The 17,826-nt window shown below is 49.9% G+C and overlaps 1 protein-coding gene across 3 annotated transcripts in view; it reads right to left on the reverse strand.

Moving 5' to 3' along the window:
• Positions 1-17,826, reverse strand: part of PACSIN2 (protein kinase C and casein kinase substrate in neurons 2) — a 152,430-nt gene that overhangs the window by 16,475 nt on the left and 118,129 nt on the right. For all 3 annotated transcript variants that reach the window (XM_072596338.1, XM_072596340.1, XM_072596339.1), the window contains 3 exons: positions 13,292-13,448; positions 7,374-7,609; positions 6,747-6,902 (listed from right to left, as the gene is read on the reverse strand). In XM_072596338.1, coding sequence (XP_072452439.1) covers positions 6,747-6,902; positions 7,374-7,609; positions 13,292-13,448 — 549 coding nt within the window. The remainder of the gene's footprint in view (positions 1-6,746; positions 6,903-7,373; positions 7,610-13,291; positions 13,449-17,826) is intronic.

Below are 17,826 nucleotides of genomic sequence, written 5' to 3' on the forward strand. Positions count from 1 at the left end.
CTGACCCCTGCTGCTCTCAGTGCCCTCGTGAGCCCTTTCTAGTGATTAACTGGGCTGGTTCACAGCAATAGTTTGTTAGTTCTCTCTCTTTAGTGTGACTGAGGCTGTGTCCTTATGGATAGGACTGATCGTTGGTAGACAGGTATAGAGTGTCACCAAAGTACCAAGCCTGCAGTCAGGAAGATTTGAATCCAAATCCAACCTTAAACACTTCCTAGCTGTATGACCCTGAGCAAGTCACGTCACTCCGTTTGCCTCAGTTTTCTCATCTATAAAAAGGGAATAATAACAGTGTCTACACCTCATGGGATTGTAGTGAGGGTCATATGGATGATAACTGTAAAGCACTCAGCACAGGGACTGGTATGTAAAAGTTAAACTTTATCATTACTGTTGCTGAGACATTTGACTTTCCCACATTAACAGCCACATACAGCAGTATTTCTAACAGTCGCTGAAATGTGGTCTCAAAGAGCTACCAGTTTTTCATGTTTCCTTGGAGTAGCATGCATTCTTAAAAGCCACAACAAGGGGTGTGTGGAGTGAAATGCAGCCTCAGCTGACAGAGGCCTGACCGGAGGTGCAGCCAGTCCAGCTCAGCTTCCTCTGAGGTGGCTGAGGGAGCTGCTCATCTCCCAAAGAAAGCCTGAACAAAAAGACGGTTTTACACTGAGCCTTCTTCACATTCTGCCCACTGCTGCAGCCTGCCAAGGAGCCTGACCTTGTTATCAGCGTGCTGCCTCTCTGTCTCAACTAGCCTCATTTCTACACTAAACTGCCAGCAGGCAGCCTTGCTAGGTTTCTTCCCAAGCGTTCCCTCTCCCCATTCTTAGAGATGCTAGATCTCTTCCTACACTATCTTGGGATGGCTCCTTTTCCTCCACACATACCACTGAAGGTTTTAATACTTTTCATCCAGGGCTCAGACAGATGGCAGAGGCCAATGTGACTCCCCTGTGCTCTCCTTGGGGCTCCACTGGAGATCTCTGGATGAGTTCATGGAATTCAATCATCCCCCTTGGCCCAAGCCCACCTACGTGCATGCAGCCAATGGCCCCCTGACAGTTTCTGCATGGTCCCCAACTTCATTCAAAAGTAAAACCAGTCTTAGCCCGGTAGGTGGGGCTATAGTTTGCCAACCTCAGTCTGGCCCACCGTTCTTGGACTTTCTCACAAGAACAAAGACTGGTCAGAAGCAGCAATAATAGCAGCCAGCATTTACAGAGCTTCTGGGGTTCCATTCACGGGATAAGGAGGGTTTGTAAAGTGTCTCCCATTTCCCATCTCGTTGATCCACACACCAACCCGGGAGGGAGGGGCTGTTAAGATCTTCATTTGACAGGTAAGGAAACTAAGGCAGAGAGATTAAATGCCATGCCCAGAGTCACTCAGCTAAGATGGGCCTGAGACAAGTGAACTGTCCTCTTCAGCATCTTCTAGTTCAAAAAGGACATGAGCTTCTCTTGCTCCGACCTGCTCCTGATGAATGTAGCTGTCTAGGAGCACAACTTCCTTTTCTGGGGGCTCATGAAACAACTTTAATGATACAACATGGAAGCACAGTCAGGCCAGGTGAGCTTGAGTTTGCAGACTCTTCTGTTTCCAGAATCTCAGCACAAACCCTGCCCTTCTCCAGGGACGTGGCCTTTCTCTGTCTCTCCCTGATAAGTCAGAGATCCCTGACAGTTTCAGCACACTTCTCAAAGACTTAGCTGAGGATCAAGAACTGAAGGAGGCCACTGGCTTCTTCATTAGCCGGCAGCCTCACTGCCATGGGCAGACTTTTTTTTCCCAAGAAGAGCACGGGGTAGCACTGGTAGGGCATGGAGAGCAATGAAGACTGGGTTTCTCATATGGGCATAATTTCAGGGTCGGCTGCCTGGGCTGAGTCAGGCTACTGATAAAAGTCATGGACAACGCTAGCACTTTACAAATATTCTCCATCTGACCCTGACAATAACTCTGGGAGGAGGGGGCACTGTTGTTATCCACATTTTACAGATGAGGGAACTGAGGCAGGGAGAGGCTACATGACTTGCCCAGGGTCACACAAACAGTAATGGTTTGAGTTGCCTCCTTGACCCCAGGGCCAGCACTATCTACTACAGATGTCATCTGAAATGAAAATAGCCCTAACCTGATCTGTCTGAACCAAATCTGCTGACGCTAAACAATGAATGATGGGTAAAAATGCTGCTGTGGGCAACCCCCATGTCCTACCCAAATGTTACCAGCATAGGCTTAAAGCTGTCTCAGGAGCGAACTGGGGGAAAGCTGTGCAGTGGAGAATCCCACACAGTGGGTTTGGGTGTCAGGCAGCCATGGTTTGAAGCCTGGCTCTGCCCCTCACACCCTGGGTGACTTTGGCCACCACCTCACCAGGCCTGTTTTCTAAGAGGGTTAGACCAGATCACCTCCACATCCCTTTGATTCTTCCACCTTTGATCCTATGGCACCCTGACAAGGAGAAAGATGGCAGCCAAGGGCAACCCTGCTGAAGACTCTCAATTCACTTGGAGAGCTGTATAGGGGAAGTCGCTAGAGTCAAGCTGGGCTCTCACCTCCTAGGCCATACTGAAGGAGGAAGTAGAAATGGCATGAAAGGAAGGAGAATGTGGCAAGAAGAGTGGGACTAGCCAAGTCGGTGCTGGGGAAGATGGACATTTCAGACTACTGTGGGTTAGTTTTCAGCATACGTGAAAAAGACTGTGCCAAATCTTGTGTACAATGTTCACATTACAACTGAGAACCATCAACTACCTGACCATACGCTTCCCCTACTTTCTCCTATCGACTGCCTCTTTCTAGCCTGAATCGCAGATTGAGAGCACAAACAGACCTCGATGAGCATCTGGACTTGTCCCTCTTTAGCAAACCCCAGTGGGGGTGGTCCAGTTCCTTCCTGACGCCCTCCAATGAGGGGAAGCGTGCTGCTGCCTCCCGAGGAAGTTCACTTCACTTCATGGTAGGAGATTTAACTGCTTTAAAAAAGGGTTTTCTCACATCAAGTCTAAACTTGCCACTTTGCCCCCTGGACCCAAGGCTCCCAGTCCTGTTCTGTCTCAGTGGTGTTCACATGACACTTACTCAAATAGCTACAGACAGTTATCATGGCCTCAACCACCCAGAGCTCCCTGGCTTTTCTCCTTCTCTTTAACTGATCCTCCCTGAGCCCTTTCACCACTTGGGATGCTTTGTACCCAGAACCAGACCCAATTCTACAGGTGAATGCAGAGGGATCGTCCCTCCCCGGTCCTAGGAAGGTTGGTCTCCCTTGGCTCTAACCTCCCACACTGCTGACTCACATCAGCGCTCAGACAGCTGAGTGCCCAGGCAAGCCTCCTCATGCCAAGTGTAAGGTCTGATGCTTACTCTTCTACAGTGAGGCATGATGAAGGAAAGGAGACGGGACACGGCCAGACTGGGCACAGGACACACTCTGGACGATGCCACCTTTAGTCAGCTTCTATCACCTGACAGACTGAAAGGCCCGGGCTTACTGGATATTGGCTCAAAAACTCATTAATTTGACGATTCAAATCAAAATTATTCAGTGGAGTGAAATGGGACCTGGGTGTCCAGTATGTGTCAGGCAAATCCAGTAGTCCTGGACAGGCACAACAACAGACTTCTGATGACCACGTGACTTTCACTGTGGAGTGGAACATAACAGAGGGAGGCCACCAAAGATGTTTCCTGTCACCTGGAGACTAGCCAGAGGATCTACATGGAAAAGTCATTTCCCTTAGATGGGGAGGGATTGTGGGGGCGGCTGTGAGTGAAGGGTGTCTCAGAACAAGGCAGGGCTTCCTATGGGAGCATCATTCCCCTCTAAAGCTAGATGTCCCTCAAGAGAAATCGGATTTCTCCTCCTGAGTCTGTAAGGGCTCAGACAGAACCCAAGGTGGGCCAGTCTGCATTGGAGAATTCATGAAGCTGCCCTGTCAATGACCTGAGGCTCTCCCGGAAGCAGAGTCCCCTACTTTTCACACCCCCAGCCTTCTGGGGGTGACATGTGCCTGACACAGGCCTGACACTGTAAACTCTCCCAATCTCTGAAGACTTCAAACTGCAGGCTGCTGAAAAGGCAACTGACAGATGTAAACAGTGTAAGTGAGTCCTCCCCTAAGACTTGAGTGTGAAAAGCAGCACTTTGTAAGGCATCACTGCTGGATGGGGAAAGAGGACTGGCCATGTGCTGTGGCAGGCAGAGGACCTCCCAGCCCACCGGATGCTACCATGAAGGTGGCATCAGAGAAGGAAGGAGGCCGCAGGCTGGCAGTCTGATCTGCCACACACGGCCCATCTGGGTCCAACATTTCCTCACCTGTAAAATGCAGGGTGAAGAGTGTTGAGTGAGATGGTTATGAAGGCCTCTTTCAAAGCTATGTATTATGATCCTATGATCTTTTTAAAAATTGTCTTTAATTCAATAAATTTAATTCAAACAAGTGCCCAGATCTATGCATACTGTCAAGAGGCAAGGGTGGCAGTGTAAGGCAGATAGTGAGGCTCAGAAGAATGGGGTTCAAGGCCACACCTTAGACACATCCTGGCTATCTGACCCTGAGTGAGTCAGAAGCACAGAACTGGGGAGTTGGGAGCCCAGTGGCCTCTGGTCCAACATATGCATTCCTGCACCCCCAAAATGCTGGCCTGGCCTCCAGCTCCAGAGATGGCTGATGCCACTTGGGGGCAGCTCTGATTGCTGGGCAGTCTGTCCTGACTTCCAGCTTACACTGGCCTCTTTCTATCTCCCCCTCATCAGTCCTGGTTCTGGGCCCTGGGACCAAGCAGAACCAGGTTGGTCCCTTCTCCAGTGCAAACACCTCAGAGACACCCAGCTGCCCCAGGTACCAACTGTGTCAATGGAGAGTTCCCAGATCAGGAACTGCCTACATGATCAAAACAGACATATGACCCCTCTAAAAGGCACACAGTACATGCTGGGCACAGGGTGAGGCTTACAGTGGGAAGAATGAGAAATTTTTAGTGAGAGGTCTTGAGATCAGACACTGATTCCAACACCTCAATTAAATTCAGCAAATAGTTATGAAGGGTCCATCATGTGCAAAGCACTGCTCCATCCCTCCTGTTTTGGTGACTGATCCCTCCTTTAACCTCACCTCCCTCCACTTCTTTTCTCCCTTTTTACCCTTTTCCTCCTGTCTTTATGTTTCAGAGTGTGCGTGCACGTGTGTGGTCCCCTCACAGGCCAGCTGCTCCCCTGGTCTCCAGGATCTTCTCTCCTGGGTCTCCTTTCTCCTTCCCAGTCTCCTCTGCTGCTCCTTCCTCTAGGTCATGTCCCCTCTTTAAGTGCGAGACCTCCCCGGGGCTTGGCTCTTTCTACACTCTCTTACCTAGTCATCCCGTTGGTTCCCAAGGATTCCTGGCATCTTCACATAGATGACTCCCAGTCCCAGTCTCCCTGTTGACTTTCAGGCATGCATCCCCGCCTGCCTACTGGACATGCCCACACCAGTTATCTTTTGGGCATCTCAAACTCAATGTGGCTAAAACAGAACTTAGTTTCTCTCTCATCCTTTCTCTAAATGTCTCCAGGTTTCCCTCCCAGGCCTGAAGGTTCACAGCTGAGGAGGCATCCTTGACTCCTTATGCCCCTGAATGCACACAAAATCCTGGCCATATGTAGTGCCATGCATCTTCAGTGACTCCCTCTCACCTAGCCCTGTCTCTCTACTCACATGCCCATCACCATAATCCAGGTCCTTGTCACCGACTACCTGGACACTGCAGCGCCCTCCTCCACACAGCTCCCAGAGTGGCATTTCTAAGTCACAGGGTGGACCACGTCAGGCCCCAGCTCGATAATCTCTGGGGGCCTCCTGTGCAGGAGGAACCACATACTCTTCTTTTCGGCATTGAAAACCCTTCCCAAGCAGCCCCTGGCCATCTTTCTTTGTCATTGAACATGGTGCTCACATTCATAAATGCTATGGGCCAACCACACTGGCTTACTGGGGGGTTCTGAGACATGACCCCCACCTCCTGTCCCCACACAGTGAATGAGCAGTTTTGAGGTGCCTACTATGTGCCAAGCACTACACTATGCAGTAGGAATATAAAGAAAGGATAAAGGATCTAATGGGGGAGACATCACGCACATACAATTCACACGTGGTGTAAATGGGAGATGATCTCAGAGAAAATGGCAGAGGGAATGGAACTCTTACAGAAAGTGGGACTCCAGGGAAGCCAAGGAAGTTACAAAGAGAGGATGGGGAGCAATGTACAGACAAGGAGGAGAGTCAGGGGAAAAGCCCAGTAACAGACACCTCCTCACACACACACACACCTGGAACAGCCTCCTTTGTCACAAACTCTGTCTCCTGGAAGCTCAGCTTAAACAAAGCCTCCTCCAGGCTGCCATCCTTGATCCACCCTCCCACCCCAGTGATGCTGGGCTGACTGTACATATGCTGTCCAGGCTTCCATGTGTCCATGTTCCATCCCCAGTGCCTGAGAGAGTTCCCAGAACAGAGGAAGAGCTTATGAATGCTTGTTGATTGTGTGTGTGTGTGAGAAGACACACAGAAAAGAAGGAAGGATAGGTGAGAAGAGCCCAGGCCGTACAAGACACACTCACAGCTCACTTACAACCTTCTCTTTCAGTCCTTTGTCTATGGAAATGGTGATGGGTGCTGAGGACTACCAAGTACCCAAATAAAAAGGACTTTACCAGTGGCTGCTACCCAAGTGGCGTGACCATGTGCATGTGGATGTACCTTCAGCACATCTTGCTTGCATTTCTCCACTTTGTCCTGGAGTTTCTTGAGCTGCTCTGGGTTGAGGGCAGGGTCTGCTTTGCTATTGGTCTCCCGGGACACAGCCAGTTTCTCCTCCTTGCAGGCAGCGTGATATGCTTTCTTGGATGCCTCCACCTAGAGGGAACATTTCTCAGTGTTATATTTCTAGGCCTTATGAGCTACCTGCTGAGGTTACCTAAGATTTGAACTACAAGGGAAATGATGAAGTTTCAGGAGGAAGCAAAAATGTTTCAATAGCACCTTCTTCCATAGGAAAATGTCTGAAATGAGGGAAGAGATGGGAGAGAAGATTCACAGACCTGGAGAGAGGAAAGCTGGGTACCCCATTGCAAGACGGGGCCTGGAAGGCAGTGTGAAGAGGAGGAAGGCCCAAGAATGCAGAAGGAAAGCCAGCTCCAGAGAACCAGGTGGCGCCATTTTAGCAGCGGGAGTGGCGTAGCCCAGGGCTCCCAGCCTGCTCGAGAGCAAGCTCGCCAATGACCAACCCCAAGACTTTCATAAGCATGGTACATTCCAGAACCAACCCCCCTGTCAGGAAGCACCTGCCCCAGGTAGGGAGGATGGATGAGCTACTTAGCCAGGTACCTCCTTGAGCTTCTTTGCCCAGGGCTTTTGGGCCTTCCTGAATCCATCCTCCGCCTCTCGGGTCTCCTTGAAGCCCCCCATCATCTGCTTGTGAAACGCCTCCTTCTGCCAGTTCTTGATCTTCTCGAAATCCTCATTCATCAGGGAGGCCTTCACTTCGAGATGCAGCTCGCTCACCTTCTCTGCTTCAGACATGACGGCATTCCAGGCCTTCTCGACGGTCCCATATTGTGGACCTAGACACAACAGAGGGTGTGTTTGGGACCAAGTGGCAGGACCTGGGCTGCTGGCAACAAGTGATATGGAGGCTGATGCTGGACTTCCATTTTCATGACAAGTCTACCCCTGCCCCCAGCCCCAGCACTGCTGGACAGTTAGCCCTCACTTTGGAAGTCTAGGCAAAGACCTAAGAGAGTTTCGGTTTGGTTTTCTCAAATGTTTTACCTTATCAATTTTGTTCAGATATATTTTTAATGGAGTTGAGGTTTTTTGGGGGGGAGGGGTTAACTGGAGAGGTAGAAGGAGTCAAATTTAAACCCCTCCCACTGGCCACTCTTGTAACAGGATTGTCAGAGAGAGAGAGAATGCAAAATAGGTCATATTTCTCTGCTTTGGAAAAAAAAAGTTATTGGCCTGAAGAATGCTGAGATTACAGAGTGCCACATTTCAGCTCCTAATAATTAGCACTGTTCCTAGATGGAGGGGCCAAAGTTCTCATAGAGGGCCAAATTGGCAGAACTCAAACCCGCTGCCCTTGGTATCACCTACCAATGAGGCACATCCATGTTGGTGAGCTCCAGGATTCCTTTGTCCAATGACCCTGATGTCATCCACCCTTCCCTCTGCTCACAATTCCTAACTCTGCTGTTCTCCCTCCCCAGGGCCTCCCAGCCCTCAGTTCTCTCCCAGGCTGCCCCTCCTTGTACTGAGCATCATCTTCTCCCTTCTCATCCCCTTGGGAACCACCTCAGTTCATCCTCTTCTCTCTTGCCCTTTAATCCACTGGTGACAGTAATAGCTAACATTTATACAGCACTTATTATGACTGGCACTGTGCTAAAAGTGCTTTACAATTATTATTTCATTAGAACCTCATGACTCCCCTTAGTGCAAGGTACTATTATTCCCATTTTACAGATGAGAAAACTGAGGTAAACAGATGTTAAGTGACTCAAGATCACTGGCTACGAAGTGTCTGAGGTGGCATTTGAACTCAGATCTTCCTGACTCTGGGTACTTCAGAGCCTCCTGGCTGCATTAAAGACCTTGTCCTGTACAACTTCAGCCTTGGGTCACTCCCACCATTCACTGTCTTCATTCTTACATAAATGTTGCTGACCAAAGGTAAGAAAATCAGGAAACCCAAGTTGCTCCACTACCAGATTGTTCCCCAACCTCACCTGGGCCCTCACTGCTGCTGGGCAATCCTCCTGCACTTCCCCACTTCATGACTCCCTCTCCCTGACCTCCACAGTGGCTCCTGAGAGCCATCTCCACTTTCCTCTAACCTCCCAGGATGCCTCCCTCTACCTCCTTGGCTAAGAATTCTGCCTCACATTTCACTAAGGATGATGCAGGCCAACCCCTGAGAGACCCTCCTCCTTCCCTGTTCCCTCGTCTCAGAGTCCCCAGTGGTGTTTGCTCCTCCCTCTTCTTTTGGCCATGTCTCCCACCAGGAGGTGCCTTTCTGCCCAGGGGGCGCTTCCCATCCACCCCTTCTCTCTACTCCTCCTACTCTCTCACCCTACCTTCAGTGACTCCTAGTCTACTGTCTCCTTCCCTCTGACCTACAAGGGTGCCCAGCACAACAGGCACATGCCTCCCCACTAGTCATTGCCCCATCTCTCTCCCCTCCTTTAGGGGCTGAACTCTGGAGAAGGTTGGTTACAGTACATGGCTCTACTTCCCTCCCTCTCACATTCCCTTCTTTTTTGTCAGTTCTTGAGTGCCTGCAGTCTGCTGACACTGAAGGGCTCCTGTTCCTTCATGACCTGAGTTGTGGCTCTGCAGGCCACTGACCTCAGGCTGCCAAGGTCTGCTCCTCTATACAAACTCTCAACTCCTAGGGGAAGCTTCTTCCTGATTCCAAAGCAGGCCATGCATGGTGCTGCTAGAGGTCATGCTCCCTGAACCACTTGGCTGCTTTCCTGTTCTGTCCTGAAAGAGGAATCTCTTGAGGAAGTGAAAGAAAAAGTGATGCGGCCCAATGTGAGAACCAGGATAGTGCCTCCCTTATGGCTGCAAACAGAACGGATTCCAAGATCTGCGATGGCAGTCAAGATCATTTCCTTTGAACATCTCCTGGATCCAATAAAATTTTGCGTGGCAGGCTGTGACCAAAGGGTGCTCTTCACTCTACAGTTTGGCTTCCCACATCATCAATACTGCTCTCTCCAGTCACCAAAGACCTCTTAGCCACCAGTCCAATGGCCTTTTCTCCATCCTCATCTTCCTGGTCTGCTCTGGGGTCTCTGACAATTGCAATCAGGCTCTCCTTTTTGATTCTGTCTCCTCTCTGGGTTTTTGGGAAATCAATCAGCCTCTCCCTCACCCCCCACCAGTTCTCCTCCAGCCTCTCTGACTGCTCCTTCTCTGTCTCCTTCATCCAGATTCCATGGGCATTAGTAGCTGCATGTCCCCTAGGGCCAGTCCTGGGCCCTCTTCTCTTCTCTTCTCAGTCCAGACCACTTCCCATCATCAGTCCCCATGGTTTTGGTGATCATCTCTGTGCTGAGGACTCTCAGTTCTACTTTGCAGTCGAAGATCTCTTCTGGCCTCCACCCTTGAAGTAAATGGTGCACTCAGCATATATCCAAGTCTCTGGAACTCACTCTCTTTCCTTCCAAGCCCTGCCTCTCCCTAGCTCCCCTGTCCTGTGAAGGGGCCCACAATCCTCTCAGGCAGCCAGGCTCATAACCCAGGTGTTTTCCCACTATCTATCACCCCTGATGCCCAATCACTGGTCAAGATTCTGACCTTTTCACCCTTGTAAATTCTCTCCTCTGAGACAAGGCCTTATCCCCTCATTAGCCTGGATTAGCAAGACAGCTTGCTGACAGGGTCTGCCTCAGTCCTTCTTTCATGTCAACTGTCAAACTGATCATCCCTAATCTCCCCCTCTGACCACATCACACCTCTCCCTATTCCATAAATGCCTTCAGGATCAGATACAAAATGCTGATTGGCATTCTAAGCCCTGCTCCCACCTTCCTAGTCTTCTTAACCTCCTCTTCTCCCCCATGTACTTTTCAATCCTGTGGTCCTGGACTCCTGGCTGCTCTTCACATGAGACACTCTAGCTCTCAAACCTGGGCATTTCCTCTGGCTGTGCCCTCCCCTTCCTGGCCTCCCTGACTCCCTTCAAGTTCTAGTTAAAGCCCATCTTCTACAGGAAGCCTTTCCCTCAGGCCTGCCCTGTGGTGACACATTAGATTGTTAGTTCTTAGAGGGTTGTGACAGTCTTTTATGTTGCTCTGTATCCTCAGGGCTTAGCCCAGTACCTGGCACACAAGAGGTGCTTAAAGATTAGCTTCAACAGACACAGAAGAGAAGACAATTGCCTCAGGGGGCAGGAGAGTGCTAGAGGCCTCGGGCCAGAACTAAGGGAAGAGCACGCCCATAACAAGAAACCTCCCTTCGTTATATCTTTCCCTTCTTAAAAACAGCAAAATGTATTGGTGTGGGAACTCTTCTTCTTTAATTCATTTCCGTAATCTTTTGTTGAAGTTCACCTAATATGTACTAGGCCCCGAGCTTAGGGGTTTGCGGTACACTGGTGTGGGATGGAGAGCACGATATTAACACACTGAAGTCACCACAGATCCTTGGAGGAGAGAGAAGACATTCAGAATGAGCTCCCCTTGAGTCACGGCCGCCATCTGCCTCCACAGGGTGCCTATCCACACCTCCCAAATGCAGGAGATCTCAGGAGCTGAGGTAGGCCTTTTTTTCTTATGCTCAGCTGAAATCTGCCTCCTCCTCACTTCAGCTCAGGTTGTCATTCCCCAGGACAGCCCCTAAGGCATCAGTAGCCAAAGGACAAGGTTTTTCTCTTTCTTCCTCTACAGATGCAGCACTCCCAGTTCCTTCAAGTGCTCATCCCTCCTCTGGCCTGGTTCTGACTCCCCCTTCACCTCCTGTAGCCCCTTCTTGGGTTGGCTCTGTTCCAACTGGCCAATGGCTACCCTCCAGCAGGGCTGAGGCTTGGCCACTTGCAATGCTTAGAGGAATGTTCTGCACAAAGTGAGTGCTCACTCCCTGATGGTGGCCAGGGCTGCTCCAGAGCAGACCATGGCTCCCGTCTGCTTGGGCCTCTCTCCTGTTCCCTGCACACTCCCTGTTCGTTCCTCCCTCCCTTCAGATCTGGCATGGTGCCATGCTATTGTAGAGGTACTTTTACCCTTTTCTGCAAAGGGATTGCCCATCTTCTATCTTGCCTTCAGGGCCTGGACAGAGTTCCACCCCCTTCTCTCCTAGGGGAACCTAGGTTACATGAGAACACAGGGTTTAGAGCCAGAAGACCTGGGTTCAAGTCCTGGTTCCCCATCTGCAGAGTGACCAGTCAGACCCTCCCTCTTGGGGGGACTGACCCAGAGGGTCTCTAGGGTCCCTTCTGGTTACAAATTCTGTCACTTAACTTCTCTGAGACTAAGCTTACTTATAAGGAAAGGAAAGAAAAAGGCAGGTCAGGCCCCCTCCTCCCAAAGCCCAGCAGCAGGCACAGACTAGAGACCCTCCTGACCCCTCAGAAGACACCGTGCCCTGATTCCAGCAGCACTGAGGCAGAGCCCATTAGAACATGCCTGGCCCAAGGCCCAGAAGAGTCCGGGTGTGACTGGGGTCACAGAGCTGGGTCTTTAAATTAAATGAGAATAGGCTGTCCCACATCACAGCACCCAGCGTCTACACTCCCCAAGTAAGAAGGCGATGGCAGACTGGAAATGCCCATCTAGATTTACCTGAAACACTTTGGAACTAGATTAACAAATACCTGCGATGAAATGAATGGAGACTCTTGGCCCTGGCTTTGGGATAGGGAAGCCCACACCTTTCCTGTGCTCTTGGTAGAATCAGCCTCAGAGCGTGGCAGCACTGGGTTCTGAGCCCCCTGAGCCAGGGCCTGTACCCATACTGGCTGGTTCCTCCAAAGAGCATGCTTGTTTCCATGAGGCTCCAGGAGTCATGTCATGGGAACACCTGACTTGGAGGTGTGCGAGAAGCCCAGTTCCACCCCATCTTGATCATGACCCCCCAGGCTCTGAGATCCACAATTAGAGAACCTCAGTGCTCTGCCACTTCGTGACTATGACGCCCTGGTACTGGGCGCTTCTGATCTTTGTGCCTCATCCTCCTCATCTGTAATGAGACAACCCCCTGCCCCAAAGATCCTGCACATGACCCTCGATTTTTCAGAGCTGGAAGAACTTGGGAGAAAAAGGCCAAAAGCCGAGACGTGTGCTTCCATTGGTGGATCTGGAGCCAAGTCTGTCATTCTGCAAGCTAGCGATTCACAAAATTGCTTTTCTTCTTTCTCCTCTCCTCTGAGGAGGGAGGGGGAAGAGTCTTCTTGGGATGTGAAAGCACAAGGCAGTCATTAAAAGAAGCTTTTCAAAAGGAAAATGACCATGGAGGTGATCCAATGCAGCACTCATTTTACAGATTTGGAAAGGGAAGGGACTTGAGCCTGGCCAGTGAGTGGCAGAGCTGGGGGCTTGGAGAACCCCCAACTTCATGGCTGACTCAGTAACACTCCCAGCCTGCCCAGTTCTGGGGAGAGTCTGAGGAGATGAGGAGGACTGACAAAGGCCAGGGCAGCCTCGAAGCGGCACATAGTCAGGGGACAGCGGAAGACAAGCCAGACCCCTGAGGCTGAGCTCCCCAGGAACAAGGCCCAGGCTGTAGGGAAAATGAGCTCTTACCCTTTTCCACAAGCTGCTTCCATCGCTTGGCCCATTCTGTGAGCTGTTGCGCATAGGCCTTCTCAATGCGCGCCCGCTCGTGAATGCAGTTCATGAGATCATTGCAGAGTCGGTGGCCATCATCAATCCTCTTAACAGTTCGCTTGTAGTTTCCAACCTAGAAAACAAAGTGAGATTCATGCATCACTGAAGCACTGTGGGAAGAGAGCGGACTGGGTGGGGAACCCTCAGGACAGCAGTGCTATGGATGGGGAGAGAGGGCAATGGGGGACACTGAGGAGGACACTGAGCAGGAGAGTAACATGATTAGGCCTGTGTTTCAGGAAGATTATTTCTACAAATGGTTGGAGAAAGGAGCCTATGGAAGCCAGAAAAGCAGGTAGAAGTCTGCTCTAAGAATCCAGGGAGAGTGGTCAGGGACAAAACAAGGTGGGGAAGGGGGGGGCAGGGGAAGGCAGGGGACAGATTCTAGAGGCTGTGGAAGCAGAACTGATGAGCTCTGGTAAGTGACTGGATGTCAAGGGCGAGGGAGAGTCTGAATGAAAGTGTGGTTCTAGGGGTGAGGGAGGGGATCCTGGGGCACAGTGGGGCAGCTCTGGGGGATGCACAGAAGCTAGTCAAATTCAGGGGTCAGCAAGCAGCCCAGCTTGGCTGGAGCACAGCATGAAGGGGAGGGGAGGGAAATAGGCCTAAAGTGCCAGGAAACATATGCATCTCTTCCTCTCAGGACTAGAGAAGGTGCAGAGGTCTATGAGCAGGGGAGGCCCAGCGTTTGTCAGACCTGGGCATCTGGGAAAACATCTGGCAGCTGTGGGAGAGATGAGCCAGAAGCCACAGGCCTAGTCAGGAGGCAGTGATCTGGGGAGAGGTGACAGACCTGAACCTGAATGACATGTGCATACATGGCAGGCACAGGACAGGTGGGTAGGACTTGGTGATAAACAACATTGCCCCAACAACTGGTCTCTCCCACCCTGTCCTGCCCCAGCCCACCTGGTCTAGCTCTGGAGAAAGGCAGCCTTCCTCAGCACTCCTTCTGATCTGAATCAGGTTCTGTCCATTCACATAACTGAAGCTCAAACACGAATGAGAAAACTGAGGTTTCTAGGAAGCCCTGAAGGTGTGTAAGGCTGCAATCCCTTCCTCTCTTCTGCATCTGTCCCAGAGACACCTAGTCATTCACATGTTGCTCCCCATTAGAAGGCCTGCTCCTGGAAGCCAGGGACAGCTTGGTCTGTGTCCCCAGCACTTAGCACAGTGCCTGGCACAGGGGGAGCTCCATACCTGACCAAGCCAGAGAGGACAGGGTAATAGGACAAAGTTTCTGGGGACTAGGAGCAGGCAGCTTCCAAAGACTGCCATTCCAGTGACCGCCAGGAGCCTCCTTACAAATCTGGCCCAGGCCACAAAGGCCCTGCCACATCCAGCAGGACCTGGTCAGGTTGGGGGGCCTCAGGTCACCTACTCCATTCAATGCTGAATGCCCAGCTGGTCTTTGCTCAACCAGCTCCTGAGAGGGAGAATCAAATTCAGTAACAGCCCAACTTCACCATGAACCCTGTGTGGGGCTGGGAGCTACTACAGGATCCAAAGAGAAACACTGCCAAGACACAGCCTGCACCTGCATTTATAGACGAAGGAACCACATTCAAATCCTAGCTCGGTCACTTCCCTTCCTCTCCCTGGGACTCAAGGCCCCTGGGGGAGTATTCTCCCCTCTCTAGCTCTCAATCCAATGAATGCCCAGTCCTTGTCTGTGAAGCTGATGCCTTTCTAATGAAGACTACAACTGGGCCCAAATAACAAATATTTGTCTGGCGTGGGGCATGGAGTGGGGAGTCACAAGAAGTTTCTTGAAGGAAGTATCTGAACCATTTTTTCCAGGGATAGCACAGGTAGAGGTAGGCTACCCAGAGCCAAACTTAGGGACATGTATTCAGCATACTGCATATTACCTTTATAAACAACCCTCCCCATGTCTAATTGAGCTTTTACCCAAAGTATGTGAATGGTGTCTTCTCTATTCATTTGGGAGAGCAAGCCTGAAGTCCAGAATGGGATCACTCTTTGTACAGTGGGGGACACCCTCTGCCCACTATTATCTGACGGAGCAGGAAGCCACAAAAAGGCCATTCAAGGCACGTTCCCTGGCAAAAAGCTGGCACAAATAACCGCATCTGAAGACAATGTGATCGTTTGCCTAGAAAATCTCAGAGTAGCAATCAACAGAGTAAGCCCAAAGCTTCTGTTCAGTACAAGGACACATTGACAAGGCAAGCCACAATAACCATCAGGATTTCTCTGCACGGCAGTGACAAGATGCGGGAGACAATAACAGGAAGGGAAATGCCACTGGAGACAGCTACAAAATACATCCAACCTAAAAAAAGAAAGAGGAATTCACCCCCAAATCTTTGACAACTTTTATAATGTGCCTTTTTATTTACAGTTCACTCTCTCGGTACATTAGTTTTACAGTTTAAAAAAATACCCCCCTCACTTTTTAAATTTTAATTTTGATCATAAAATGGCAGGAATGATATCTGAGAAATACCACAAGCTTTCCTCCAGAATTTGTTTGGAATCCATCTCATTCACAACATACCAAGTCTTTGGCAGGTCTTCGGGGATGGCCTTTCCAAAAAGCCCCTTCCCTTTCAAAGAAAACACCAACTTGGATAGGCAAAGCTGACCTCCCAAGCCCGAGGTGGGAAGAAGGCCGCCTGGATGCTTTCACTTGTACGAATTCCAAGTGCAGAACAAGCCAACATCACCTTTTTAAGAGACAATGTCCTTGCAGAATGGAATTTTGTTGAGTGTTTCTCTTCATCTATTGATATGAGCACGTGGCTTAGGATGTTTTGTTTTTAATATGATTGGGTTGATTGCTTTCTTAAGGTTGACTCATCCTTGCATTCCTGGGACAAAGCCAGCATCCTCGTACTGAACCATTTGGGGAATGAGCTACCATAGTCTTTCTGCCAAGATTTCATTAAAAAATTCTGAACCAATATTTATTAATGACATTGCTCTTGAATTCTCTTTCTTGGCTTTCTTCTTCCCTGGTTTGGGTATTAAAAAAAAAAATTAGACAAATTTCCTTTCTTCTTTCTTTCCTCCCTCCCTCCTCTCTCCTTTCCTTTCTTCTGTCCCGTCTCTTCACTATCATCTTTTACAAAATTATTGTTTCCCTGACTCGAATGACAAATATGGTGAAGGCAGAGAAGCCAAGACACCTTTTCTGAAGTGAGGCAGGAGACAGGACAACATACACGATGAGCACACTGTTGGACACCGACAGAAGGGTATGATGACATGGAATTACAAGACTCGAGCTTGGTCCCAAGAAAGAGCTGGGGCCAGGCACTTCCAGAGGAGGGGCACAGGGGGTGTGGAACACTGCACACAATGTCAGACTTTCTCAATATTTTCCTTAATTCTGTTGGAATGTTTTTTTCTTGTTATAAGGGACAGGTTCTCTGGGAGGAACAAGTGATATAGTGGGAAATGCAGGTGAGGCAAAAACCAATGATATTGATTGTTTTTATTTTAAAAAAACAAACAATCCTCCATGCTCCTGACTGGGGCCACACCCCAGCACAGCTCTTAAAGCAAGTTTTGCTTTGACCTTGTTCAAGAACAGTGCAACCCCATCAGTCACTGCACCCTGGAGAGTGATGGAAGCTTAGGCCATGCCAGTAGGCCTTGGCAGCCAGAGGCTTCCTTAGGCCTTGACACAGATGTCCTCTCAGAGGACGTGTGACAGGCTGGGCCAGAGATCAGGGCAGTGGCATTATAACTCAAAGAGAGTCAAGGGAGCCAGGGAGCCATGGACCCCAGGAGGACAAAGTGTCTCCCTGTTCCAGGCAGATGCTCATCTTAACCACCGGAGAAAGATAACGGTCTAGGCCCTTTCTAACTCTCCAGAGATGCTGCTGTCTCGAGGACTTACTCCAGCTCCTCACAATCTCTCCAGTCATGAAATCCCTCAGAAAGGTCAAGTGAAACCTCGGCATGAAATCCAAGCTGGCCTCTCATAGTCCCATTCTCAGAGGCCACACCCATCAGCCTCCCAGGTCTCTTTACAGGCCCTAAGAGCTTATTAGTTAACTGCCCTCTCAGCCTCTAAGCTCATAGTTTCAGTTTATTCTGAGCCATCAACACGGCATGGAGGCTTTGGACCATCCCTCTCCTCCTGGTTCTGCTGATTCTGCTCCCTAGCTACAAGGCAATTTGCAAAGTCACCTCATTCTTATTCATTCCAAGACTCTGCAATAAATGTGGGTATTAGGGGACATAAGGTACTGTAGTAGGACATAAGGGACAGTAGTTATGAACCTGGAGGTCATGGATTTGTTGTATTCACACACACACACACGTTTGTATTTCAATATAACTGGTTTCCTTTGTAATTTCATGTAGCATGTTATGCATTTAAACATTCTAACAAGAAGTGCCAAAGGTGGTCTGGGCAAAAAAAGGTTAAGAGTCTGACTGAGAGAAAGCCTAGTTTGGGGCCTTGTGGCACTCAGACT

This window comes from Notamacropus eugenii, chromosome 3, assembly GCF_028372415.1.
Source record: "Notamacropus eugenii isolate mMacEug1 chromosome 3, mMacEug1.pri_v2, whole genome shotgun sequence".
NCBI classification, from domain to species: domain Eukaryota; kingdom Metazoa; phylum Chordata; class Mammalia; order Diprotodontia; family Macropodidae; genus Notamacropus; species Notamacropus eugenii.